At 46.9% G+C, this 27,307-nt stretch overlaps 1 protein-coding gene across 12 annotated transcripts in view; it reads left to right on the forward strand.

Annotated features, from left to right (window-relative positions):
• The first annotated feature begins 3,363 nt into the window (after positions 1 to 3,363).
• SIDT2 (SID1 transmembrane family member 2) overlaps positions 3,364 to 27,307 on the forward strand; it is a 37,771-nt gene continuing 13,827 nt past the window's right edge. Inside the window, exons 1-15 of one of the 12 annotated variants that reach the window (XM_077249854.1) lie at positions 3,371 to 3,506; positions 6,899 to 7,202; positions 10,859 to 10,980; positions 11,080 to 11,244; positions 11,328 to 11,373; positions 12,537 to 12,638; positions 13,629 to 13,712; positions 13,971 to 14,070; positions 14,148 to 14,213; positions 14,611 to 14,704; positions 14,946 to 15,004; positions 15,542 to 15,553; positions 16,502 to 16,552; positions 25,184 to 25,261; positions 26,350 to 26,412. In XM_077249854.1, coding sequence (XP_077105969.1) covers positions 7,029 to 7,202; positions 10,859 to 10,980; positions 11,080 to 11,244; positions 11,328 to 11,373; positions 12,537 to 12,638; positions 13,629 to 13,712; positions 13,971 to 14,070; positions 14,148 to 14,213; positions 14,611 to 14,704; positions 14,946 to 15,004; positions 15,542 to 15,553; positions 16,502 to 16,552; positions 25,184 to 25,261; positions 26,350 to 26,412 — 1,216 coding nt within the window. In that variant the 5' untranslated portion in view covers positions 3,371 to 3,506; positions 6,899 to 7,028. Of the gene's footprint in view, positions 3,507 to 6,898; positions 7,203 to 10,858; positions 10,981 to 11,079; positions 11,245 to 11,327; positions 11,374 to 12,536; positions 12,639 to 13,628; positions 13,713 to 13,970; positions 14,071 to 14,147; positions 14,214 to 14,610; positions 14,705 to 14,945; positions 15,005 to 15,541; positions 15,554 to 16,501; positions 16,553 to 25,183; positions 25,262 to 26,349; positions 26,413 to 27,307 lie in introns of all 12 variants that reach the window. The other 11 variants (XM_077249857.1, XM_077249855.1, XM_077249862.1 and 8 more) reach the window with 11 other exon arrangements.

Raw genomic sequence — 27,307 nt, forward strand, 5'->3', positions numbered from 1 at the left:
CATAGAAACGAGTCTGTGATGTATCCGAAAAATAATGGAGAGCGCACTTACCAAAAAAATGATGTGTGAAGAAGCTTTATTCCGAAATATGGAGCAAATGTTAATATTTTTTTAGCCTCCTGGTACAATACCTAATGTCAGATAAAAGCGCGAGACCGTTGTGGAACATTGCAAAAAATCAATGTAATTTGGGGTTGTTGTTTTTCCAGAAATCGCCTTTTTAACCCAGCATGTTCAGTTCAATACCAGAAAAGAGCGGGAGGCCAACGTGGGAAAAGTCGCACGTTTGTGTGGAATTGTGAGCAAAGCGTGACTTTTTATAGAGGACTGACACACAAATGTATTTGTTCTACGCCTTTTTTTTTTTTTTTAAAGGACGACCGTGACTTACGTCACACTAACCACTCCCCGCCATCTTTAAGTTTTGGAGTAGGGATTAAACATTGGGACTGTATGGCGGAGGAGAGCCATGGAAGTCTAAGGGTATGTGTACACGTTGCAGATTTCCTGCAGATCCGCAGCGTTTTGATTCGCTGCAGATCTGCAAGTGATTTACAGTACAATGTAAATCAATGGCAAAAAAAAAAATGCTGTGCTAAATATGGTGCGGAAAATTCCGCACGGAAAGCGCAGCAAATTCAAAAAAGGACCATGTCAATTCTTTGTGCAGATCTGCTGCGTTTCTGCACCCATTCCATAATAGAAATCCGCACGGATAAAGAAAAGGAAAAAATCTGCACAAAAATCTGCAAGGTGTGCACAATGCACACACCAAAAAAAAGCGCAGATTCTGACCTGCATTTTTTGCCAAGAGATGCAGAGTCTGCACAGAAAATTCCACAGCCAAATCCACAATGTGTGCACATAGCCTTATTTCTCATCTCTTCCTGCAGGTGATCCGAGAAAACTGCAACAACCAGGATAGAACTGCAGATTCTCACTTCTCTATGGAAGTCAATGGGGAAAATCAGCTGCAAATTGTTGAGTTTTCCGCAGCAGAAATTGACGTCATACGGATTATGGAAAACTCATCGTCTCGCCTGCAAAATTGGCCCGAAAATCTGCAGCGGGTTCATCCCGTGTGGTTATATCTATGCTACAATAAATACAGTAACTACATAAACACGTAAATGTAATAATGAAAAAATGCATTATAATATAACAAGACATAAATGTAACTAATGCAAAAATGCTTTATAATATAACAAAAAATACATATTTATGTAATATATTTAATGATAATAATAATCTTTATATGGCGCCAACATATTTTGTAGCACTTTACAGCTTAACAGTTCATTTATTATATTTATGTATTTGTTATATTTATAATTATCTACTATATAATTGTCTAAGGGCCACTTCCGTCTTTCTGTCTGTCCTCAACTTCCGCCACGGTTATTCATTCGCTGATTGGTCTCGCCAGCTGCCTGTCATGGCTGCCGCGACCAATCAGCAACAGCCAGAGTCCGATTAGTCCCTCCCTACTCCCCTGTAGTCACCGCTCACACTTGGTCACACGCGGTAACGGACCGCGTTATGCCGCGGGTAACTCACTCCGTTACCGCCGCTATTAACCCTGTGTGACCAAGTTTTTACTATTATGCAGCCTCAATAGTAAAAGGATCTAATGTTAAAAATAATAAAAAAATCATTATATACTCACCTTCCGCCGCCTTTCCCGGTCCTCGTGACCCTCCGGTAACCGCTCCGTGCAAGCGGCAGGTTCCAGTAGCAAGGATCGTGTGGGAGAAGGACCTGTCATGATGTCACGGTCATGTAACCGCGACGTCATCACACCCTGGGACCGGAAGCTGCCGCCTGCACCGCACACAGGCGACAAAATTACAAGTATGGTGAGTATGTTAGAACTACAAGGGCCCCTCGGATTGGAAGGCGAGTATAAGTTTATTTTTTAACCTGTGACATACATGGCTGGGCAATATACTACGTGGCTGGGCAATATACTACGTGGCTCTGTGCTGTATACTACGTGACTGGGCAATATACTACGTGGCTCTGTGCTGTATACTACGTGACTGGGCAATATACTACGTGGCTCTGCTGTATACTACGTGACTGGGCAATATACTACGTCACTGGGCAATATACTACGTGGCTGGGCAATATACTACGTGGCTGGACAATATACTACGTGGCGCTGTGCAATATACTACGTCACTGGGCAATATACTACATGGCTGGGCAGTATACTACGTCACTGGGCAGTAAACTACGTCACTGGGCAATATACTACGTGGCTCTGTGCTGTATACTACGTCGCTGTGCAATATACTACGTGGCTGGGCAATATACTACGTGGCTGGGCAATATACTACGTGACTGGGCAATATACTACGTGGCTGGGCAATATACTACGTGGCTGGGCAATATACTACGTGGCTGGGCAATATACTACGTGACTGGGCAATATACTACGTGGCCGGGCAATATACTACGTGGCTCTGCTGTATACTACGTGGCTCTGTGCTGTATACTACGTCACTGGGCAATTTACTACGTGGTTCTGCTGTATACTACGTGGCTCTGTGCTGTATACTACGTGACTGGGCAATATACTACGTGGCTGGGCAATATACTACGTGGCTGGGCAATATACTACGTCACTGGGCAATATACTACGTGGCTGGGCAATATACTATGTGGCTGGGCAATATACTACGTGGCTGGGCAATATACTACGTGGACATGCATATTCTAGAATACCCGATACGTTAGAATCAGGCCACCATCTAGTATTTATATATTTTCATATTCATATATTATATTTATGTAGTTCTACTTCTTATTTATTATACTTAAGTAATTTTTTATATTAATATTTAACACTATAGATATAATAGATAAATGTAATAAATACATGTATTATATAATATATATATAAATCTAACGTCTGACAAAATATAACAAATCGTATATAATAAGCATATAAATACAAATAAAATGCGTAAATATAAATCAAAATAAACAAAATAATATCTAAATAAATATAATATATAGATAGATAAAATAAATAGATAAAAAATGAATATCATTAATAAACATAAATATAGTAACTACATAATGAATAACATAATATTGTAATCTATAAATACATAGTCTAGTGCAGGAGAGGAGGGGCACCAATACTGATAATGATTGTGTAGAGAGAAGCTGCTCCCTGCTCCTCCCGTGCGCAGACAGTGCGGGGCTGGATCTCCAGCTCGGGCACATTATGGAGTTGTTAGTTGAGCAGAGCCAGCCTCAGGTCACGTGTTCCATCCTCAGGTCACGTGTCCCGTCCTCCGTTTATAGTCGCACACGTGACTCCAGGCTGCAGCTCGTCACGTGATGTCTCCCCTCAGAGGCGGGTGACGTCACCCTGGCCCCGCCCCCTGTGTTATTGTGATCTTCCGGCTCCTGTGGATGCGGCTCAGTTGTGGAGAGAGCGGACACCGGGGAGAGGAGGCGGAGCGGGGCCGGAGTGCCGGATGGGGAGGACGGATGTGAGTGCTCGGTCACCGCCGGTCCCCGCTTTGTGTTGTCTTGTGCCTTCTGCTTGTTTACCGCTTGTGTGACTGATAATGTCCCGTCCGGCTCCCCGTGGTGTCATCAGTCTGTTTGTCACCAATCCAATTTATCTTTTTTTTCAATTAATTTCTGTAAAAAAAAATCAGATTTGACAGAATCTAATATTATTAATTTGTGTGAATATTGTCACACCTGAGGGTGAGGCGAGTAATAAAAGGGCGTAGAGGCGGGGAGATCACATCTGAGGGTAAGGTGGGTAATAAAGGGGCGTAGAGCCAGGGAGATCACATCTGAGGGTGAGGTGGGTAATGAAGGGGTGTAGAGGCGGGGAGATCACATCTGAGGGTGAGGCAGGTAATAAAGGGGTGTAGAGGCGGGGAGATCACATCTGAGGGTGAGGCGGGTAATGAAGGGGTGTAGAGCCAGGGAGATCACATCTGAGGGTGAGGCGGGTAATAAAGGGGTGTAGAGGCGGGGAGATCACATCTGAGGGTGAGGCGGGTAATGAAGGGGCGTAGAGGCGGGGAGATCACATCTGAGGGTGAGGCAGGTAATAAAGGGGTGTAGAGGCGGGGAGATCACATCTGAGGGTGAGGCGGGTAATAAAGGGGTGTAGAGGCGGGTAATAAAGGGGTGTAGAGCCGGGGAGATCACATCTGAGGGTGAGGCGGGTAATAAAGGGGCGTAGAGCCGGGGAGATCACATCTGAGGGTGAGGCAGGTAATAAAGGGGTGTAGAGGCGGGGAGATCACATCTGAGGGTGAGGCGGGTAATAAAGGGGTGTAGAGCCGGGGAGATCACATCTGAGGGTGAGGCGGGTAATAAAGGGGCGTAGAGCCGGGGAGATCACATCTGAGGGTGAGGCGGGTAATAAAGGGGCGTAGAGGCGGGGAGATCACATCTGAGGGTGAGGTGGGTAATAAAGGGGCGTAGAGCCAGGGAGATCACATCTGAGGGTGAGGCGGGTAATAAAGGGGTGTAGAGGCGGGGAGATCACATCTGAGGGTGAGGCGGGTAATGAAGGGGCGTAGAGGCGGGGAGATCACATCTGAGGGTGAGGCGGGTAATAAAGGGGTGTAGAGGCGGGTAATAAAGGGGTGTAGAGCCGGGGAGATCACATCTGAGGGTGAGGCGGGTAATAAAGGGGCGTAGAGCCGGGGAGATCACATCTGAGGGTGAGGCAGGTAATAAAGGGGTGTAGAGGCGGGGAGATCACATCTGAGGGTGAGGCGGGTAATAAAGGGGTGTAGAGGCGGGTAATAAAGGGGTGTAGAGCCGAGGAGATCACATCTGAGGGTGAGGCGGGTAATAAAGGGGCGTAGAGCCGGGGAGATCACATCTGAGGGTGAGGCGGGTAATGAAGGGGTGTAGAGGCGGGGAGATCACATCTGAGGGTGAGGCGGGTAATAAAGGGGTGTAGAGGCGGGGAGATCACATCTGAGGGTGAGGCGGGTAATAAAGGGGCGTAGAGCCGGGGAGATCACATCTGAGGGTGAGGCGGGTAATAAAGGGGCGTAGAGGCGGGGAGATGGCGACTGAGGGTGAGGCGGGTAGTGAAGGGGCGTAGAGCCTGGGAGATCACGACTGAGGGTGAGGCTGGTAATAAAGGGGTGTAGAGGCGGGGAGATGGCAACTGAGGGTGAGGCGGGTAAAAAAGGGGCGTAGAGGCGGGGAGATCACATCTGAGGGTGAGGGGGGTAATAAAGGGGCGTAGAGCCGGGGAGATCACATCTGAGGGTGAGGCGGGTAATAAAGGGACGTAGAGGCGGGGAGATCGCAACTGAGGGTGAGGCGGGTAATAACGGGGCGTAGAACCGGGGAGATCGCAACTGGGGGTCAGGCGGGTAATAAAGGGGCGTAGAGCCGGGGAGATCCGTAATCTGTGGTCACTGGACGGAATCTGCAAGAACTGCCCCTAAGCTCCTGCCGTCCCACGCTCTTCTGATTCTGCAAGAATCTCCCCGGGTGTCCGCAAGAGCCGCCACCGACCACCCCCGGGTGTCCGCCTCTGAGCTTCTGAGGCAGCTTTGCTTCTACGGCTTTTATTGAGCAGTAAAAATGACCTGGAAACCTGATTCTCCTCCACGTCAGTGCGATTATAAATATGTCCGACCTCAAACATTAATTTTTTTTTATGGCCGTAACTATTCCAGTAAATCTCATTCTGCAGATCTGGCTCTTGTTTGTGTGCACATTGTAACGAAGCCTACAGCTCCGGTGCAGCTGTATCAGAGGGGGAGTGTTGGGGTTTTGGTTGCTGGGCCATTGTAGGGCTTCACAGCGCCTCTGGCAGCAGAAGGGTCAGATGGCCAAAAATTGCTTTTTGCCGCTGCTACATCGTAATGTAAGTGAATGGGGGGCACAATGTAACTGGTGAAGCAATGCGACCAGCACGCTGCAGAAAACTGTCAGATCAGAACCAGAGGGATTTTTTTTTCAATTTGCTTGTTGTGGTCACAGTATTACGTGCAATGTAACCACTCCATTCTCCAACAATCACAGATTCAAATTCCCCAGGGGAACGAAAAAGTAAAGATAAACATTTAATAAAAAAGTGAACGCTTTATTTTTTTATTTTTTCAAAGATCTGAAATTTAAAAACAACAAAAAAACAAACATAAGTAGAAAAAAAGATTGTAATTTTGGAATCAATGGTTCTGATCCAGAAAATCACGTTGCCACATTTGTCATTTTTACTGCTCAATGAAGAATGGAAAAATTCAACTTTTAAATGGGTATTCCCATCTCCAAGATCCTATCTCAATATGTAGTGGGTATAATATTAGCAAATACCTCCAACTAGAAATGTAAGGTAGTTCTCCTGACTCGTGTATCCATGGTTACGACCAGTAGCAGCTAATTGTTATGAATGGTCGTAACCAAAGATACTTTAAGCTACTGCATTGCCCTGCACATGGGGTAAGAGACATGGCGAATCAGAAGAACTATGCTACATTTATAATTTCAGGTATTTTATTATTTTTTTTATTAATAATATTCCTACTACATATTGAGATACGATCTTAGAGATAGGAAGTTATCACATTTGGAAGAAGGGGTTGAAAAAAAATGAAAAATGGCTCAGACTAGAAATGGGTGAATGCCTGATCACTGATCCTCAATATCTTGGATGGGTATTGTGTGCCCCCCTCCCAGTTCTCTAGACAGGACCACCACACGGAGGAGTTTAGGTGGAGCAGTGGTCGAGCATTCACCCTACCGCTCTATGCAGTAGATGGGACTTGGGGCCACCTCTGGTGGATGGTGGGGCCATAAGCGATCAGATGATAGTTTGGGGTCTCCTCTTGTAGCGTGTGATCTGCAGTGTATGGTTTCTGGGTCTCTGATCTTTCTGTATGCTGTGCAGGACGTCTGCCGGTGACTCAGACATGCAGTCTTGTGATTGCGTAAGGTGTGGTGTGAAGTTCTGCTGATGTTGGAAGGTGCACAGGACGGCCGGGACTCCGCACTCCTCCACCTGTTGCTGCTGCTGGAAAATGCTGCCCGCCGTCTGCATCCTGCTCCTGGTATGGACGGTGGCGGGGCTCCAGGACTCTCCCACCAAAGACATCGTTCAGAAGGACGCCGATTTCAATCAGGATTATAACGACACGGTCAACAGTGACCTGCAGAACATATATGCCTTCAATCACACCATGCTGAGGAACAAGGTAAGAGCGACCAACGAAAAGCACTGTGCACTGCCTGGTATCTTTGTACGGTCGTGATTACACCGATTGCTTAAAGAAGCCCCCCAGACATGTCAGTGTGTGCCACATCGGGATCGATGTCCCCACTTGTATTTTTGTATGGACAGACAGATGGGTCTCTACAGACTTTGTTTTCAGAAAAAAAAAGAACGTATTGGAAAACAGTCACATTAAGAAAAGGGTCATGATGCAATAGGGTTAGAAAGGGGAAACAGTAAGTTGGTGAGACCATCTACAAATTATGAATCTGATGAAAAGGAGATGAGAATTGGGAAAATATTTAATTTCCACAAAAACTAATATTAGAGACACAGCAGAAAGTCAGTGTGTTTAGATTTAGACCTATGGTCACCAAAAGGGCCATGTTTATTCCCTTCCCAATACAGCAGGAGTCCACGTAATTGTCTGTGGGACAGAAGGAGGAAGCTGGCGCTGCACTCTCCGTCAGTCCTATAGAGATGAAAGGCGTAAGAGTAGAGCATGCGGACTCCTGATCCATTCAGATAGTACATACATAGTGCCACAGACTCTGTGGATCGGTGATGAGTGTGCTGGGATCAGGTGTTATCCTCGGGTGCTAATAGTGTCTGCGGCGTGCTCAAAAATATGTTTGCCACGGATTCAAGGACTGTGATGAATAAGAAAATGCTCACACGAAAATTGAGTAAACTAAACTGAATTTACTTAATAAATGATAAGATGAAACAATAAAGTAAAATAAATACATTATTATGGTAGAAGTCATCAAGCTGTCTCTGTAGCTCCCATCTCTGTTTCATGTGTGTCTCTCCCTCCATATCTCTCTCTTCCCCAAGGTTCCAATCCTCTTTTTATACTTTATACTGCCCAATGTATCTCAGTAAAAAACGTTGTTATTCATTGGAATGCCAGGAAGAAACTTCCTTAAACCGGTCAGTTACTAACAACTAATAACATGGTCATTTACTAATATCAAATACTTTTACAAATAACAAATAACTGGTCATTTATTAAACTACAAATGACGTTTGTTATCTGGTTGGACATTTAAACTTCAATGACCTTCTGTGAACTCCATGAAAGTAAGAAAATATATATATCTAAATATATCTATCTAACTGATTGAAATCATATCAATAATTAGAATTAATTAATTGGAGTGTTGAAACCATTAAAAATAACTCTTACTACACAGACACATGGATTGCCTGTTAGGGCACTAATAGGCTGGGCCCTGGATTTTCAGGTCCAGTTAAGAGTAAAAATCTGTTTTTTATGTATTTATATTTTTATGAAGAGGAAGTGCCCCCCCTACATATCGTCCGTTTGGACTGAATTTGGGGAATGTAGCTGCTGTGGGATTCTGCTGTTAAGCGGCAGATTGCTCCGTGGATTACAGCTCAGGATCGCGATTACTATTAGATAATGACTTTCATTCTGCGCTGAATAAACCCGTCCGTCAGTCTGTCGTGCTGCTGGACATGTTTTCTGCCTTAAGAGCATTTACATCTGTTAGTAGAGTAAAGATTTGCTGGGAAATGTCTGAATTTATATTTATGTGAAGCCCCCCACAGACCTCTCCGAAGCACGAGCATATCATTAACTCAAAACTAGAAATAAAGATTAAACAAGAACCACGAGACGGATTTCATCACCAGGTGTCATTGTAATCAGTATAACGGCGCCGAGCTGACACTGCCTGTAGTTACTGTGCACAATCCTGCTGATGGGCACTTTAAAGGGATTATCCGTCAAGCAACCCCAACTTAATCAATTCATAGCTGCTGAGAACAAATAATTTTGTTCCTCCATAAACAATCCAATCACCCGATGAGCAGAATTTTACTTGTTTGGTGGCCGAATGCCAACATGTTAACACCTATGAACTCTCATCTGTGCTGCTGGTATTTATATATGTGGATGCTAAATACACGGAGCACACTGCCCCCGCGTACACGGAGCACACTGCCCCCGCGTACACGGAGCACACTGCCCCCGCGTACACGGAGCACACTGCCCCCGCGTACACGGAGCACACTGCCCCCAAGAAAGTCCACTGACAATAATTACATTTTATGGATGTGATTATTTTTTTTTAGTCTGATAGCCAACCAATCATGAACATCCGAAGATTGAAGCCTGCAGGGGGCGCCATGCTGCTGTTATATGGTGATTACAAGGGTTTAACAGCTTCATTCCCAATATAGTCTTATGAGGGCTTGTTTTTTTACAGGATAAGTTGTACTTTTGAACGACACGATTCATTCTACCACATAATGTACAGAAAGACTGGAGAAAGATTCCTAGTGCGTTGAAATTGCAAAAGGCGTATAATTCCACAATTGTTTGGGTTTTTTGTTTTTAGTATGCAGATGCCAAATATGTATAGTTTATTATTGTTATTATTTCAGTGGCGAAAAAAAAAATTTGTTGCCATTTTCCAAGACGCGTAGCATTTTCATTTTTGGGCTCCGGGGCTGGGTGAGGTCTTATTTTTTGCGCACCGAGCTGATGTTTCTAGTGATACCATATTGGAGTAGATACGATGTTTTGATCACCTTTTATTGCAATGCTGCGGCTGCCAAAAAAAAAAGTAATTCTGTAATTTTGATTTATTTTTTTCCTCATTACGCCATTTACCGAGCAGATTAATTTACTTTATATTTAATTAGATCGGACCTTGACGAACGCAGCGACCCCAAATTTGTGTTTTTTATTTTTTTCATTGTGTTTTTAATGGGGTCATCAGTGTAAGCCCCCAAAGGATTAGGGGCCCTGGACAGTTGCCCATCTGCCTTCCCCGAACGCCGTCTCTGGATCCAGGACGACCTGTGGCTCAAATGGGAATTTCCAGCGACACTGGCCATATTGTTCTCTCTCCAGGAAGTATAAGTTCTGTCTTCCTTGGAGTTTTTTTCATCTTTATTAACCTTTTATTGATTTTGACTTGGCAGCTGCTGCAGAAAATCTTTATTTACATTTGCAAGTAAATTTTGTTAAATGTGAAGGAAGCGGACATTATATTGCTGTGACGACGGACGATTTCTCTACATAATAGAGAAGAATTTCAGCAATGCTTCCTGGTTGTAATCACATTTTCTTCTAGGCAATGTTATGTTGTGTTCAACCTGAGCTTCCTGGTTCACTCACAGCATCTCTGCTAAAGATGGAAATCTGTCTTATCTTGTACTGTTAATTTATTGTAAAAGTTCCTTATATTATCGGAGAAGTATACTTTCTTCACTTATGAGCCTTTTCTCCTCCCAAAATTCATCTGTCAAAGTATGATGCACTGCCAAATCACTGAGGGATCAGATTACAGCTTCAGTATGGATAGATGAGCAGAGAGACTGATACTAGAAAGCAGTAGCACTCTCATTGTGTAAGTGTTTTATCTCACCCTAAATCCGGATTCACAGCTACACTGCTCAGTGCTGTTGTAAAATGTCCTCTGTGTTGCTGGGTTTTTTTCTGAACAGACAGGAGAGCAGGAATCCCTCCTGTCTGTGTGCGCCGTGTTTGGGAGACATCATGGCAGCTCAAATTAGAGGGAAAACCTGGTGACAACTGAAGGATACAGTCGGGCGCAATGATTTATTTAGTAGTATGACGGCACGTTTTCTGCATTTTGCCTTTAGACTGAAGGAGTCCGAGTGTCCGTCAAGGTGCTGTCTGACCAGAAAGGACCACCGCTGCTCTTCGTTGTCAGGCAGAAGGAGGCGGTGGTGTCTTTCCAAGTACCGCTGACCCTCAGGGGACTGTAAGTGGCCTCCATTGCTCTTAGAGCCGCACCTTATACCACAGCCCCCTGTCTGTCCACTTTTGGCCTTACTTATGCTCCCAATTTCTCTTTACGCAGGTACCAGCGTAACTACCAATATCAGGATGTCGGACGCACGCTGTGCCAGCCGCCCACCCGGGCAGAGTCTAAGACCGAGTCCTTCTTCGTGGACGTCTCTACGTTGTCTGAGAAGAACGCGACCTACTTCCTGCGCGTTACACACGTCGACAGCTTCGTGTTGCGGTGAGGCTCCGCCTCCCTCCTGACTTTTTAGGTCGCGTCTGTGGGGCCGCACTTCATCAGATTCTGTTTTTTTATACTTGTAGGACCGAAGAACGGTTCAGTTTTAATGCAACTCCTGCTCAGCCTCAGGTATAAATTGACGGGGGGATGAATTTCACGTGTGTGATTGGTGTACTTACTTTGGTAATCCATGTCGGAATGGATGTATAATTCTTCTTAAAACTTTAACCACAATCTTCACCTACCCAGCCTAATTAACAGCTCCTCAGTGTCCCTCCTCCCTGCTGAGCCTGATTGATGGCTCAATCTCTGACCACCCGGCTTTATGGACAGCTCCTCAATGTCCCTCCCCTCTGCCACTGAACATCCTCCCATCTAATCTGTCAGCTCCTCAGTGACCCTCCTCCCTGCTGAGCCTGATTGATGGCTCAATCTCTGACCACCCGGCTTTATGGACAGCTCCTCAATGTCCCTCCCCTCTGCCACTGAACATCCTCCCATCTAATCTGTCAGCTCCTCAGTGACCCTCCTCCCTGCTGAGCCTGATTGATGGCTCAATCTCTGACCACCCGGCTTTATGGACAGCTCCTCAATGTCCCTCCCCTCTGCCACTGAACATCATCCCATCTAATCTGTCAGCTCCTCAGTGACCCTCCTCCCTGCTGAGCCTGATTGATGGCTCAATCTCTGACCACCCGGCTTTATGGAGAGCTCCTCAATGTCCCTATTCTCTGCCACTGAACATCCTCCCATCTAATCTGTCAGCTCTTCAGTGTCCCTCCTCTTTGCTACTGCTGAGATCTCTCACTGCTCAGTACAATCTGCAGCAATCAGTCTGGGTGGATGGAGTCTGATTACACATTTACTTTTTAACTTTTATAGCTGGACTCCTTTTAATGTCAGGTTTCTACAGCAAACCTGACGTGGCTTCCACAATAAGTACATCAGCCTCCTCAGGTCTAAAACATCTGTTTAATAATGTATGCAGTTTCTATTGTGAAATCTAGCGACAGATACACTTTAACTTGTGTTTTGGGCACTGCTATCATCACGATGTCAATACTTTCGGGAATAAAAATTTGGGGAAGTGAACAACCCTTTTAGTGTACCCTGCTTCACACCGTCCTTCGTGTTCATTGATCTTTTTATTAATTAGAAATGTCTTATTGGCAATGTCAGATATCCGGTGCCAGTACATTAGCGGCTTGGTGGGAGCTGCACCCCTCGGTAATCGGTGCAGTTGCATTTTTGAAGGGGTTTGACGCTTCTCCTATTGTGTTGTCTTATTGCAGTACTTTAAGTATGTTTTCCCACTGGAGGTCGACTCTGTGATTGTGAAAGTCACATCCCCGTCTGCTTTTCCTTGCTCGGTCATCTCAATACAAGATATTCAGGTACGTACCCTGGAAATATATCGCTCTGATATTCGGAAGGTCCTCAAACGTACATATTTATTTTGTTAAATTTTATTTATTTTAAACCCCTTTACAACATATGCAGAAGACCCCCACCCTATGCCTGTCATATTGAATTTCCTGTGAATGCCGGCTTGTGGCTGACGTTCATAGGAGATCATAGTTTTTGCTTTACACAGAGGTGCTGAATCTCTGCTACTGTGTGTTTAGCACAGGCGATCGGACGTTCACAGCTTCCCCCTAATAAGGGGACTATTGAAGTCAGTAAAAATTGTGGGGGAAAAAAAAAAGTTTTTAAAAATAAAGAAAAACAAGTTCATATCAACCCCATTGAAAATAAAACCATTAAAAAAAATACACATTTGGTATCGATAAATCTGATCTGTAAATAGCGTAACGAGAAAAAAGAAACAAACACCAGGATTAAGTATTTATTGGCCGCTGCAACATTGCAGTAAAAGGTGATCAAAATATCATATCTACCCTAAATTATATCAATAAAAACGTCAGCTCGGCGGGCAAAAACTAAGCCCTCACCCAGCCCCAGATCTCAAAAAATGAAAATGGTGAAACAAGCAAAATGTATTTTTCCTACAGATTTCCGTGCCTTAGATTTGGTGTCATTTTGACATTGATTATTGGCCACTACATGATATATCATTGGGGACGCCCTCATTACCTTTAGACCAATGGTCCCAATGAATATTTAATCCGGATCTGCTGATTTTTGGAGGGATCTGTCCATCGTCTGGTGTGGATTAAGTTCTGTTGGGGAGGCTGCCCTTGACTTCTTTTTTTCTTTTTTTTTTGGGGGGGGGGGGGATTGTGCGTCCTGAGCCGCAACGTTCATCCAGGGTTAGAAAAGTTCTGCAGAGTCTTAGATTTTGATAATACTGTTTGCAGAACTGGTCAATAAGTTTTGTTCTTATCGCCAAGTTTGTGACCACCTTCTCCTTTCTTTTCTTTCAGTGTCCTGTCTATGACCTTGATAATAATGTGGCTTTTATCGGCATGTATCAGACAATGACCAAGCAGGCGGCCATCACCGTCCAGGTACGTCTCCTTCCCGGTCCTTTCACACCTCTATAGAGAAGCCTTGTCCAGGAAGCTGCTTTTGGTGCACACCCCGATGTAATATGTGCAGGATCAGTCCTGATTCTCATTATTTGTAAGGGATCACATATAAGGTGGGCTTCAAACAGATTTATAGTCAAGTGGACTTTGCTGATATCCACCATATAGTGACAGGTCGCCTAAATGTATTTTTTTTTTTTTTCTTTATCTGACACTACTTGCATTCATATATTCTAGAGAAAAGATTTCAACAAAGGCGGCTTCTATGTCGTGGTTGTTGTGAAGACGGAGGATGAGGCGTGTGGTGGGGGTCTGCCCTATTACCCATTAGACCCAGGTAAACCTCGCACGCTCACTCTCAGCTCTTGTCTTGGTTGTTTTTCTTTTTTCACTAATGCTTAGATTATTTTTCAGATACCCCCGTGGAGCACGGAGACCGTCAGAAGACCCTGGACGTCTTGGTCAGCCCCGCCATCAGCAGTACGTACACGGAGTTCATGATCAGTTACACCAGGGGTGTATATACTGCCCCCATTATCTGCTCCTCTATTCATGCTGTATGGGTGCAGAGCACTGTGCTCCGCTTTTTCTGTCAGCACCATAGAGAATGAATGGAACGGCACCCAGGTGTCCTCTGACCTGCGCCATTTTTATAACCGGTATTAAAAAGGACTCCTTCTGACAATTGTTCAGCAAGTTTTCACCTTTCCTTTAAGTCCCATAGTGCTGAACCAATGGGCTTTCTTACCTGCTTTAATCCCGGAGGACCCCTATTAAAGGGATCACTAATCTTTCATTCTTACTGTAACTACGTTCTGTGTATGACCTGTGATAAGTGGGAGATGCCGACCTGTTACCTATGTGTTTTTCCCCTCAGAGACCACATATGTCGGGGGCATGCTGTTCTGTCTGGGGGTGTTCCTGTCCTTCTACCTCTTTGCACTCTTTGTATACTGCTGGGAGCAGTGGAGGTAAGAAAGGAACGATAGTGATGATGTATATATCTGTATCCGTATATATGCTCCCGTCTATTCTGAGCATGATATGGGGGGGCTGCCATCAGTCTGGGAATAGGGTACATTGGAGGAAATGCCGAAAGCAGCTGGGTTCCCGATCCCATGTTGCAGAGGTTTTTCACCATTGACCCCATATATGAGTACATTGCACACGTCCCTGTAAGATACTTTCTCCTAATGTGTCGTCTTCATCAAGCAGAAAGAATAAGAAAGCCGGCCTGCTTCAGTCTGCAGGAGCCTTGAACGATGAGACAGGTAAGCCATAATAGTCCGCCATGGAGCTCTGGTGCGGACATGTTGTATATGTCCTGTCCTTCTGATTATGTGCTTTTTTTTTTTTTTTTAGCATTTAGCTATCCCTCCGTTATACCTACTGGAAATGTAGGAGTAAATTGGATGTTACCATTTATCTTTTCTCTGGCGCTGTTTATTCAGTGGTGACATAAGGGACGAGAGAAATGGGAACAACCAGGTGTAAATCTCTTCCTACATTTCCGTTAGGAAATAACAGGAGAACGTCAAAGTAAAAATACATGAGAATTGGTTTTCTTGTGGAATTAAAATATTTCTTGAAATGGGCATGAGTGCTCATTACATTTGTCTGCGGTCAGCAACCTGCGGCACAACAAGTGTTCTTCAACTACATCTCCCAGCCTGTGGTTGTTGGGACATGCTGGGAGTTGTAGTTGTATTACAGCCGGAGTGCCACGGATTGCCGACCCTCAGTATTGGATCTCCTTCTGTATGTTAATAACTATTTTATTTTTTGCTTTTACCGCTTGCCATTTCCAGCCTCTCTGCTCGGTAAGAGTTTTGGGGGTCCGCGGCAGTGTGTGGGGAAACCTGCATGCAGCGTCCATTATCCGGCACACTCCCATGCCAGCTGATGCCAAAGTACCAGTGTGACTAATATATGACGTATCCGAACTTATCTATCGATCCCTGTAGATTTATCATTTACTAACCCCAGTCCACGCTTGTCACTGCTGGTGACGGGGACGGCCTTTGTATCTGGAGGAATCGCTTTCTGTAAACTTCCAAACGTTTCCAAAGTTTTTTTTCTGCAGCTGGATTTTTATCTATGATCTTAAAAATGCTACATAAATTACAAGAAGATAAAAAATAAGAGATGATAGGGTTTTCAGGATGACGATATTCCGGAGAGGTCATCAATAATAGGTGAGGATGGCAGGTGGTAGATCCCTATTGATTGAGCATAGTCCTGGACAACCCCTTTAAATGTGGCTGGTTGTTATGACCGGATCAGCTTTCCATTTGGCTTTAGGATTTGTTCAGGTTTTTTTTTGTTTGTTTTGTTTGTTTTTTTTTCAAATTCTAGTTTTGCAGATGGAGAATCCAAAATGGATGAGATTTTTATCCAATTTTCTTCACCCGCTGAAAAAAAAAAAAATGTAGCAAATCTACATCAAAATCTGAATTTAACGCATGCGGATGCGCCGCAGATCCCCAGTGAAATTGGCGATCTGCAGCATCAAATTGTAGTTGTGAACACAAGCCAACTAAATGTTACCATGTCTTGTATCCTGGAATATTTCTGATAATTGTGCAGAATTTCTTAGGTGGATAAAAATCCAGAAATCCTGCTGTGGTTCGTTCTTTGCCCCCTTTCTATTCTCCCTGTGAACATAGGCGGCAGTGTTTGTATACTGGATGCCATCTTTCCGCTCGTCCTTCCGTGTGTAAATTTTGCACTTTCCCTTTCTGCTTTCACGGATTTGTCTCCTCTTTCAGGGAAGTCGTCCATAGATCAGAGATATGATGGATGTAGTTATGGCTCCATAGGTAAGAAGACCTCACTGCTGAAGGGCGGGGGTGAGACTTCATGTGATGCAGCAATTTTATTTGTGGTGTTCAGGGTAATGATATGGTAATATCACTTGAATACCAAAACTTGCTTGTGATTCATAGTTTTCCTGTCTGAATTCAAATGGTCTGGGAAAGCAAACTTGATATGCGCTGGGGCTGGGCTATGGAGTGGTAGGGCTGGGCTAGGGGGTGGAGAAGGCTGGGCTAGGGAGTGCAGAGGGGGCAGGGGCTGGGCTAGGGAGTGCGGGGGTGGAGGGGGCTGGGCTAGGGAGTGTGGGGGTGGAGAGGGCTGGGGCTGGGCTAGGGAGTGCGCGGGTGGAGAGGGCTGAGCTAGGGAGTGCGGGGGTGGAGAGGGCTGGGGCTGGGCTAGGGAGCGCGGGGTTGGAGAGGGCTGGGGCTGGGCTAGGGAGCGCGGGGGTGGAGAGGGCTGGGGCTGGGCTACGGAGCGCGGGGGTGGAGAGGGCTGGGGCTGGGCTAGGGAGGGCAGGGGTGAGGTGGGGAGGGCGGAGATGGGCTAGGGAGGCAGGGTGAAAGCTGTGCTGGGCAGGGAGAGGTCTACCCATGCTCCATGAAAACAATGCATGTAACTCCTCTGCAAGGTATTGGCCCTAAGCAGACAGCAATAAGCACATTGCATTAAGTGTGGAATATTGCATAGGATCCGTACACTTGCTAGGAATTGAGCACTTATACCCACTACATTATTCCCTGCTTGGCAACTTTCCTGAGGGCTTATTTTATAGGTAAAAACTTGCTGATGGGTGGGTGTTCTTTATCTGGATCTCCCACCTATTTGGCAGATCGGGAAACTGTTATTCCGGTTACAGAATTGGAGCAGCAGATCGGACACTTGACCGCTGCTCTGGCCCTTCTCTATGGGGCTGCCAGAATTAGCCAAGCTCAGCTGCCCCATAGAGAATGAATAGAGTGGCGATCAGGAGTCCGATCTGCTGCTCCATTTTGTAACCTGGATAAAAGTTCACCGGTCACACTCCACCTGATCTGTAAGTTTTCGCCTGTTCCTTTTCATCCCTACTAATCATAGTAACATAGTTATTAAGGTTGAAGGAAGACTTTAAGTCCATCTACTTCAACCCATAGCCTAACCTAACATGCCCTGACATCCGTTCAGCACCGCCACCATCCTCTTTGCTCAATTATTTCAATTTTCGATCACTACCTCGCCTCTGTTGGTTTTGCGCTTGGCCTGTTCCCACAATGTAGTATTTTTAATAGGGGAAATTTATGAAACCATAAATGCAGCAATTTTTCGGTTTAAAAAAAAAAAAAAAAAGTCACAAGGTTTAGCATGCACATTACAGGGCCGATTCATCAAAGCTCTTTTTTCAATGCTGTAAAAAAAAAAAAAAAAAGTTGCAAAATCGTTGCACAGAAATGCGCAAACATTTTGAAACTTTTGGCATTATCGCACCAGTTTGAATCAACTTTGTTGAATGGCCATCCCATCAAATTTGTCAAAAAATTACAGCACTTTTCTCCTTCGCCACATTGGGGGACACAGGAGCATGGGTGTTATGCTGCTGTCACTAGGAGGCTGACACTAAGTTGAGACAAAAAAGGGTTAGCTCCTCCCCTGCAGCATACACCCTCATGCTGGCTTCAGAGACCCAGTTCAAGCTTAGTGTCCGTAGGAGGCACACTGGATTTAAACCTTGTTATTCCGGACGAAGGGGGCGACGGATTCTTTCATGTTCCGATCTCCCCCGAACCAACAACAGGCGAGCACGGGAGTTTCACCTCTCCGTATCCTCTCCTGCGACGTGGGAAGCCACTGCCTGAGCTGACCTTTTTGGGCGACGGGCCCCTTTCACGGGCACCGATCTCCCCCCGAGTAACAGACGAGCACTGGTGTGTTACCTCCAGTATCCTCTTCTGCAGCCAGGCCTTTTTATTGCCGGACATCTGCCCTGCCCACCAGGTTTCACCCTCGGCTGTACAGAGGCACTATTCCACCGTGGCGTCCGTGCAGCCCCCACTGCATCACCACTGAAAAAGAGCGGATGATGGAAGGAGGCGGACGGTTCCTCTCCACCCCCCTTTCAGGGGACGGTGGATGGAGGCTCCCCCAACCCTGCACCGTCCCATGTTGCCCGGGCACCTTTATGGGGTAAGTGCATATGGCGTGCGCCCCTGCCACTGGGTATGTAAAGGCACAGATGATTGGCCTCGGGGAGACCAAAACATCCAACACCGCGGAGACACCATCACGTGTTTCTCAATGCAGTGATCCAGAACACTGCCCCCATCCCTTATGGGAAATATGCAAATGCATGTGGGATAGCTGCGGAGACACCATCACGTGTTTCTCAACGCAAGCAGTGAATAGCCAGACCTTTCCCCGGGAAATGTGTCCCTTTACAGCCTTTTACTAGGCACTGCTCCTAATAGCCAGATTCCTACTTCATACTCCCACATGCATTTGCATATTTCCCATAAGGGATGGGGGCAGTGTTCTGGATCACTGCGTTGAGAAACACGTGATGGTGTCTCCGCGGTGTTGGATGTTTTGGTCTCCCCGAGGCCAATCATCTGTGCCTTTACAGCCTTTTACTAGGCACTGCTCCTAATAGCCAGATTCCTACTCCACACTGATGAGGGGCAAACACCCCGAAACAGCTGTCTGTGGATGGATACCATGCTTGGCATAGGTGGTTTTCCTGTATTGGATGCTGCCCTTCCCGTGGTTGTTCCTTCCCGGGGAAAGGCCTGGCTATTCACTGCTTGCGTTGAGAAACACGTGATGGTGTCTCCGCAGCTATTCCACATGCCTGCCACTGGCTATGGCCTAGGGGTCGTTTTTTTCTATGGCGGTCACCTTTTCTGGGGGGCTCCTTAGCGGCAAGATCCTTTATAGAGGCCGCGATTCTTTTCCCCGAGGTCCGCGGGTGCGCGCCGGCCGAGGCCAGAAATTTAGTCCCTGGCTTCGGCCCTTTGTTAGGCCGCACTCCGGTAGGCTCCGCCCACTCCACGCATCACTTCTACGGCCCCGCCCACGCTTCTGGCGCTTCTCGCTCCCTGCGAGACTACACTTCAGGGTCTCGGCAGCCATCTTCCCCCTGCAGCATGCAGCGCCGGCTGGTCTTTTACCTCACTCCCATGGAGGATCTTCCTTCTCCACTCAATTGTGGGGCACAGGACCGGGTAAGGAGACGGCTCTATCTGCTTCCCTGCAGTGCTACCCCTCAGCTTCCTCATAGCAGCTCTGTGCATTACATTGGGATACAACATGTCCCAGTCAAGGGGTAAAAAGGTCACTAAGGTTCATACCACCTTTTTCTCTGCTTGTACCACCTGCCAGGCTCCTCTTCCCAGGCCTCAGAGCTCCCCGTTCTGCCCAACCTGTGATGCCCAATGTGCCCAGGAGCCCTCCGCCGCTACCGACCCCAGTGCTCCTAGCCCCCCTGAGTGGGCCACGTCCCTGTCCCAATCCGTGGCTTCGCTAGCTAAGGCGATTGAATCCCTTCATGACCCCTCTGGGGAGCGGGGCGTTCGTTTTCCTGGGTTAAGAGATCCCTCTATTACAGGGGAATCGTCGGCCAGCAGGGGCCGCTCTCACCCACAGGAGGTTCGGACATCCACAAAACGGATCCGCACTACCTCTCCTGGTCATTCACCACGACATTCAGACTCCAATAGCTCCACTTCTCGCTCACCCTCCCCAGGGGCTAGAAGCGATCACGACTGAGTATGAGTCTGAGGCGTCTATGGACCCGGATTCCCCGGAGTTCCGTTCAACTGTTGACTCCCTCATTGAGGCTGTCAATCATGCGCTAAAGGTTAATGATGACCCTAATTCAGCTCCAGATCACACAGTTTCTTTCACTAGAAACAAGCGATCCCATAAGGTGTTCGCCTCCCATCCGGATTTTCTAGAGATAGTTAAGAGGCACAGGGAGCGACCGGATAAACACTTTACGGGCAAAAAGGCTCTGGAATCTAAATATCCTTTTTCCTCAGAGCTGGTTAAGGATTGGACGGAACCACCGCTGGTGGATCCTCCGGTGTCGCGTTTGGCTACCAAAACGCTGTTATCAGTACCTGACGGGGCATCAATTAAAAGTCCCACAGAGCGCCAGTTGGATTCCCTGGCGCGATCGGTGTATGAAGCCTCAGGTTCCTCTCTGTCCCCTTCCTTCGCTGCGGCATGGGTCGCCAAAGCTATGGTTTCCTGGGCAGATACTCTGGCACATTCCTTTCAGGACCACGCTCTTCCGGCTGAAGCGGCGGACCTAGCCAAACAAATTGCTATGGCAGCAGATTATGTGATGTACGCATCTTTAGATGCAGCAGACTGTGCGGCAACAACGGCTTCAAACGCCGTCACCATCAGGAGAGCTATCTGGCTTAGAGAGTGGCGGGCGGATTCCTCCTCAAAGTCTCTAATTTCTCTCCCCTTTCAGGGCGGACACCTATTTGGAGAAAAATTGGACCAACTTATTTCCGATGCTACAGGGGGAAAAAGCAAGTTCCTCCCTCAACACAGACCAAAAGCTGCTTTTCAGCGCCAACAGTGTTTTCGTTTTCGCCCCTTTCGAGGTGGCCCTTTCTGGTCCAACTCCACTGCATCGTCTAGATCAGAACGATCTACATGCACAGAGACTCCCGGCCTTCTTACAAACCAAATCAGTCCTGGAGAGGAAGACCTAGACAACCCAGAACCAGAGGTTCTAGACCTGCCAGATTTCCTCCACAATGACTCGGGGAGTATTCCAGTCGACACCACCAAGGTAGGCGGACGCCTGCTTCTTTTTCGTAATGTCTGGCTTTCCGTCATTCCCGACGAATGGGTCAGAGACCTGGTTTCGTCTGGTTACAAAATAGAATTTTCCGTCTCCCCTCCAGTTCGTTTTTTTCCCTCTCGTCTCCCAAGTTCAAGAACTCAGTCACGCGCTCTCCATTCCGCCATCCATTCCCTGCGCCAAAACGGGGTCATCGTTCCGGTTCCGGAACACGAGAGATTCAGAGGTTTCTACTCAAACCTCTTTGTCGTACCAAAGAAGGACGGGTCCGTGCGCCCCATCTTGGACTTGAAACTCCTAAACAAGCATGTAAAAGTACGACACTTCCGGATGGAGTCCCTTCGGTCGGTCATTTCCTCATTGGAGCGAGACGAGTTCCTAGCATCAATAGACATCAGAGATGCTTATCTTCACATTCCAATCTTTCCGCCACACCAAAGGTTCCTCCTTTTCGCCATCCAAGAGGACCATTTTCAATTCACGGCCTTGCCCTTCGGTCTTGCCACAGCACCCAGGGTATTCACAAAGGTCATGGCAGCTGTCATGGCCATCCTGCACTCCCGAGGAGTGGTCGTGTTGCCATACCTAGACGACCTTCTGGTCAAGGGTCCATCTTTTCATGCCTGCGAAGCAAGTGTCCACATTACGCTGGATTCCCTTTCGCGCCTAGGCTGGTTAATCAACCTGGACAAATCCTCCCCTGTTCCAGCTCGAAGGATCTCTTTCCTAGGCAAGATCCTAGACACGTCCAAGGGGCTGATCTTTCTTCCTCGGTCCAAGGCCTAAGCGCTTCAACAGGGGGCCCGGACGCTTTCTCGCCCTTGCCCTCAGTCCATTCGGTTTGCCATGAAGATCCTGGGGAAGATGGTGGCCTCAATGGAAGCGATTCCCTTCGCCCAACTGCATCTCCGTCCCTTACAACAAGCTCCACTGGACAACTGGGACAGGAGTCCTTTGACCCTCGACCGACCATGCCCTCTGTCCCCGCAGACCAGGCAGGCGCTCACGTGGTGGACTTTGGAGTCAACTCTCCACCAGGGGAGGTCTTTTCTTCCGATCCATTGGCTGGTGGTGACCACCGACGCCAGTCTCCTCGGTTGGGGAGCAGTGTTTCTCCACCACACTGCCCAGGGGCGTTGGTCGATGCCGGACTCGAAATTTCCCATAAACATTTTGGAGATCCGTGCTATCCGGTTTTCCCTGAGACGTTTTCACCCTCGCGGGTCACCCGGTCCGAATACAGTCGGACAACGTCACAGCTGTGGCGTACATAAACCATCAAGGGGGCACTCGCAGCAGGGCAGCGATGCAGGAGGTCTCACACATCCTCCGTTGGGCCGAGGACAACCACTCCATCATTTCCGCGGTACACATTCCGGGTGTCGAGAACTGGGCGGCGGACTTTCTCAGCCATCAGGGTCTCGCCTCGGGAGAGTGGGAACTCCATCCACAGGTTTTTCATCAAATCTGCCTTCGCTGGGGGACTCCGGACGTGGATCTGATGGCATCCAGGCTCAACGCCAAAGTCCCCAACTTCATAGCGCTTTCTCGGGATCCCCGGGTCGTTGGGGTGGATGCTCTGATATTCCCATGGCACCGGTTCCGATTGGAGTGTTCCCTCCACTTCCTCTGTTGCCGAAGGTGATCCGGAAAATCAAGATAGAGGGGATTCCGGTGATCCTTATCGCCCCGGATTGGCCGCGTCGCGCATGGTACGCGGAACTAGTTCATCTCGTATCCGACGTTCCCTGGCGGCTACCAGACCGCCCAGATCTACTGCGCCAAGGACCGATCTACCATCAGAGCTCGGGGGCCCTACGTTTAACGGCGTGGCTGTTGAAACCTGGATCCTAACTCAAGCAGGTTTCTCCCAGCAGGTCATTTCCACCATGATCAGAGCTCGCAAGACGTCTTCCGCTCAAATCTACCACCGCACCTGGAAAACCTTCTTCTCTTGGTGCAGCCTCCGCGGTCGTCCCACTCTCGTTTTCTCCATTCCCTTCATTCTGGAATTTCTCCAGTCCGGCTTGGATTCCGGCCTGGCCCTTAGTTCCCTCAAGGGCCAGATTTCAGCGCTGTCGGTGTTGTTCCAGCGTAAGATTGCTACTAACTCACAAGTCAGAACTTTCATCCAAGGGGTCTCCCACGTGGTTCCCCCCTACAGAATGCCACTAGAGACCTGGGATCCCAACTTGGTCCTGAGCGTCCTTCAGGAACCTCCGTTTGAATCTCTGCAAGACGTCCCACTATCTATTCTCTCTTGGAAGGTGGCGTTCCTTGTGGCTATAACGTCTATCAGGCGCATCTCGGAGTTGGCCGCACTTTCCTGCCGGGCGCCCTTCCTTTCCTTCCACCAGGACAAAGTAGTCTTACGCCCATCTCCCGCTTTTCTCCCTAAGGTGTTGTCGTCTTTTCACCTCAACGAAGATATTATTCTTCCCTCCTTTTGTCCACAGCCAAAACACAGAGTCGAAAAGGCCCTTCACACTTTGGACGTGGTACGGGCTCTCAGGAGGTACGTCTCTAGGACTGCCTCTTTCCGTAAATCGGATTCCCTCTTTATCCTCCATGAGGGTCACAGGAAGGGTTCAGCCACATCTAAGGCTACGATAGCCAGATGGATCCGATCGGCTATCCAAGAAGCTTATCGGGTCAGGGGCAGGCCCATCCCGGCGGGGGTTAGAGCTCACTCTACTTGGTCAGTTGGTGCTTCCTGGGCCATTCGGCACCAGGCGTCGGCGGAGCAGGTTTGCAGGGCCGCAACATGGTCTAGCCTACATACTTTCACAAAGCACTACAACGTCCACACTCATTCTTCCGCGGATGCGGCCCTTGGCAGACGTATTCTGCAGGCGGCCGTTGTGCATTTATAAGTCGGATGGTACACAGAGTTATTTGGTTGTATTGTTACCCACCCAGGGACTGCTTTGGGACGTCCCATGGTCCTGTGTCCCCCAATGTGGCGAAGGAGAAATAGGGATTTTTGTGTACTCACCGTAAAATCCTTTTCTCCGAGCCACTCATTGGGGGACACAGCACCCACCCTGTTAGCCTTACGGCTTGTTACCTTTTTGGTTCTTGACTTTTTTCTGACATGTTATACTCTAATGTTATGTATTATATTGATATTAATCTCCTACTGCTTTTGCACTGAACTGGGTCTCTGGAAGCCAGCATGAGGGTGTATACTGCAGGGGAGGAGCTAACCTTTTTTGTCTAAACTTAGTGTCAGCCTCCTAGTGACAGCAGCATAACACCCATGGTCCTGTGTCCCCCAATGAGTGGCTCGGAGAAAAGGATTTTACGGTGAGTACACAAAAATCCCTATTTTATGCCAGGAATGCTACTTCGTGGAGCACACTTCCACCGCGATGCAAAGTGGCATGTGACCATTAATTGTTATTTATTTCTATAGCCCCATTGATTCCATGGTGCTGTACATGAGAAGGGGTTACATACAAATTAAAGATATCACTTACAGTAAACAAAACTAACAATGGCAGACTGATACAGAGGGGCGAGGACCCTGCCCTTGTGGGCTTACATTCTACAAGATTAATAAATTTGGCATCATGTACTCCAGCAAGACTGGTGTAGAGTAACAGCCTCGCTGCCCCTGTAGTTGCATTGAAACTTGCAATTTTTTTCCTTTTGTGGAGCACCCAGCCCACGGGTTCAAGAAGAATTCCCTCTTAAATAAGTTTGGTATGCTTTTACTCTGACATACTTTGGACTGGCTCATAAAACACTTCGTAGTAGTTTCCCCCATAGTTTTTCCGTGTATCTTGTCACTGACTTTTGCTCACTGCTCCTCTTCTTCTTTCTTTTCTTATTTTTTTTTGTGCAGCAGAGAACAGTTCGGTTGCGAGTCCGGATGGAACGGAGAGTCTGATGTCTTCAGCAGAGGCCACGTACAGTTACACAGGTAACATATGAGGAGCGCGTCATAGTGAGACCATGGACAAGGGACGATAGTTATCAATATGACATTTACATTACAACAATGGAGTAGGTTTACAGTCCCATGTGAAAATTGCCTCCTCAGAGAGGAAGAGAACTTGAACTCTTGTGCCAACTTTTGGATGAAGCAATATTAAAAGTTAATATACTGACCAACTTGTAGATTTAATTTCCCAGAGGAGCATTGCATGGCCTACAAGTCTCCTTACACTTGCATGTTGTTCTCCACAAGTCTAAACATTACCTTAAAGCTCTACAATCCCAACTAACACATCTGGATATCAGGATGGGCAGTACCAAATGACAAACTTGCCACTTCCATTGGGTATTACCGCTCAGCTCTCATTCAAGTGAATGACAACGTGCTGGACGGCGCTTCTTAGGTCGTGTGCATGGCCATCAGGTATTGTGCAGCTCTCCCGGAATGGTGCTCTTGTCCGATAGCTGCTGGTTCTGTACGCGTTCTGAAAGGCAATTGTGGGTGCAACATCCTCCGCACTGCTATCCTCCACATGCAAAAGTGAGAGGCCGTTTCACATTGAATGAATTTCAGCCGAATGCTGATTGGCCACTGCAAACACGGTCATGATCAGCCGATAAATGAGTAAATACTTGTTGTCAGCTGATCACATCTTTTAACCTGTCTAAAAAAAAAAAAAAATCAATGCTTGGCAGCTCAAACTTTGAGCTCCATATCATCTTAATGATCGCTCGTCCCCATACAGTTTCCATCGGTCTTTAAATGATCGATGATCAGCGTGATGTATCATGAATCAGGAAATCTGTCCATGTGAACTTACTTCAGGTCCTTTTTTTTTTTTTTTTTTTTCGTGTGTGTAACCGTCCTCGGTATCTGGCCCCTATGTGGTCCATGTCGTGACTTTTTGTCAGGTTTTTCTGTTCTGTGATCTAGATACAAATCCCATTTATACTGGGATTACCGTTCTCTGGGTCTAAGTGGATCGTCCAGATTTTCAATTTTTTTTTTCTTATAAACATTATTATGGTAAGATTTTGTATCGAGAATCTAACACCTCATTTCTCATTTCTAAGGCCAGGAGCAGTTCAAGCGCCGCTCACTGAGTGTTACCCAGCGGCCTCTGAGCTCAATATGTGGTATTACAGAAAGCTTCCAAACCCTAAGACACTTGTATTATCTCAGTCTCTAAAGCAATCCGAGGCAGTCCGAGCCGCAGAGTGTGAAGCCTTTATTATTTTTTTTTTCCAAACTACCTGTTATTGGAAGCTTCAAGAGCTTAAAGGGGAACCCTCATTAATCCAGATATGTCTGTTTTAGTAAATACATATATTCCCCATGATAAACCAGTTTTGGAGAATCTTTTCTTGCAATTCTACTTTTGTCGTTCCTCTCTTACTGCTCCTTGAAATGTACTAATTAACAACTGGACTTCACCATTCCTCTTGTCAGTGTAGAGACTGACCCCTCTAATTGGATCGAGTGATAACGTGCAAGAATATTCCCCTAGCTGCACTCAGGTGACCATGTATTCCTACATTTCCAGGAGGGATAATAGAGGAACAACAAAGTTCTAAAGATCCAACAGAATTTGGTGTTTCATAGCAAATGCGGGTATTTATAAAGAGACCTGTCATGAGGGGGACAGATCCCCTGTAAGTGAACATTTCATATTATACTAGATGATGGAGAAAATAAAGAAATAGAATCATTGTGGCTGAGAAGTGACTGCCTCTGCTTCCCATTAGAGATTGTTCAATCCTGCACTTATGAGCACAATCACATTAATCCAAAGTAGGGTTGTTAGTAAAATATAAAGGACATTTTCCTCCCTTCATCTTCATCCTTACCTTTTTTTTTGTCCTCCTTCCTTCGTCTTCATCCTTCCCTTTTCGTCCGCTTCCTGCCCTTGCCCTCCCTTTTTTTTTTTGCCCTCCTCTTTTTCTGCCTTCCCTTTTCGTCCCTCCCCTTTTCGTGCCTTCCCTTTTTTTGCCCTCCCCTTTTTGTGCCTTCCCTTTTTTAGGCCCTCACCTT

Source organism: Ranitomeya variabilis, chromosome 4, assembly GCF_051348905.1.
Source record: "Ranitomeya variabilis isolate aRanVar5 chromosome 4, aRanVar5.hap1, whole genome shotgun sequence".
Taxonomy (NCBI): Eukaryota; Metazoa; Chordata; class Amphibia; order Anura; family Dendrobatidae; genus Ranitomeya; species Ranitomeya variabilis.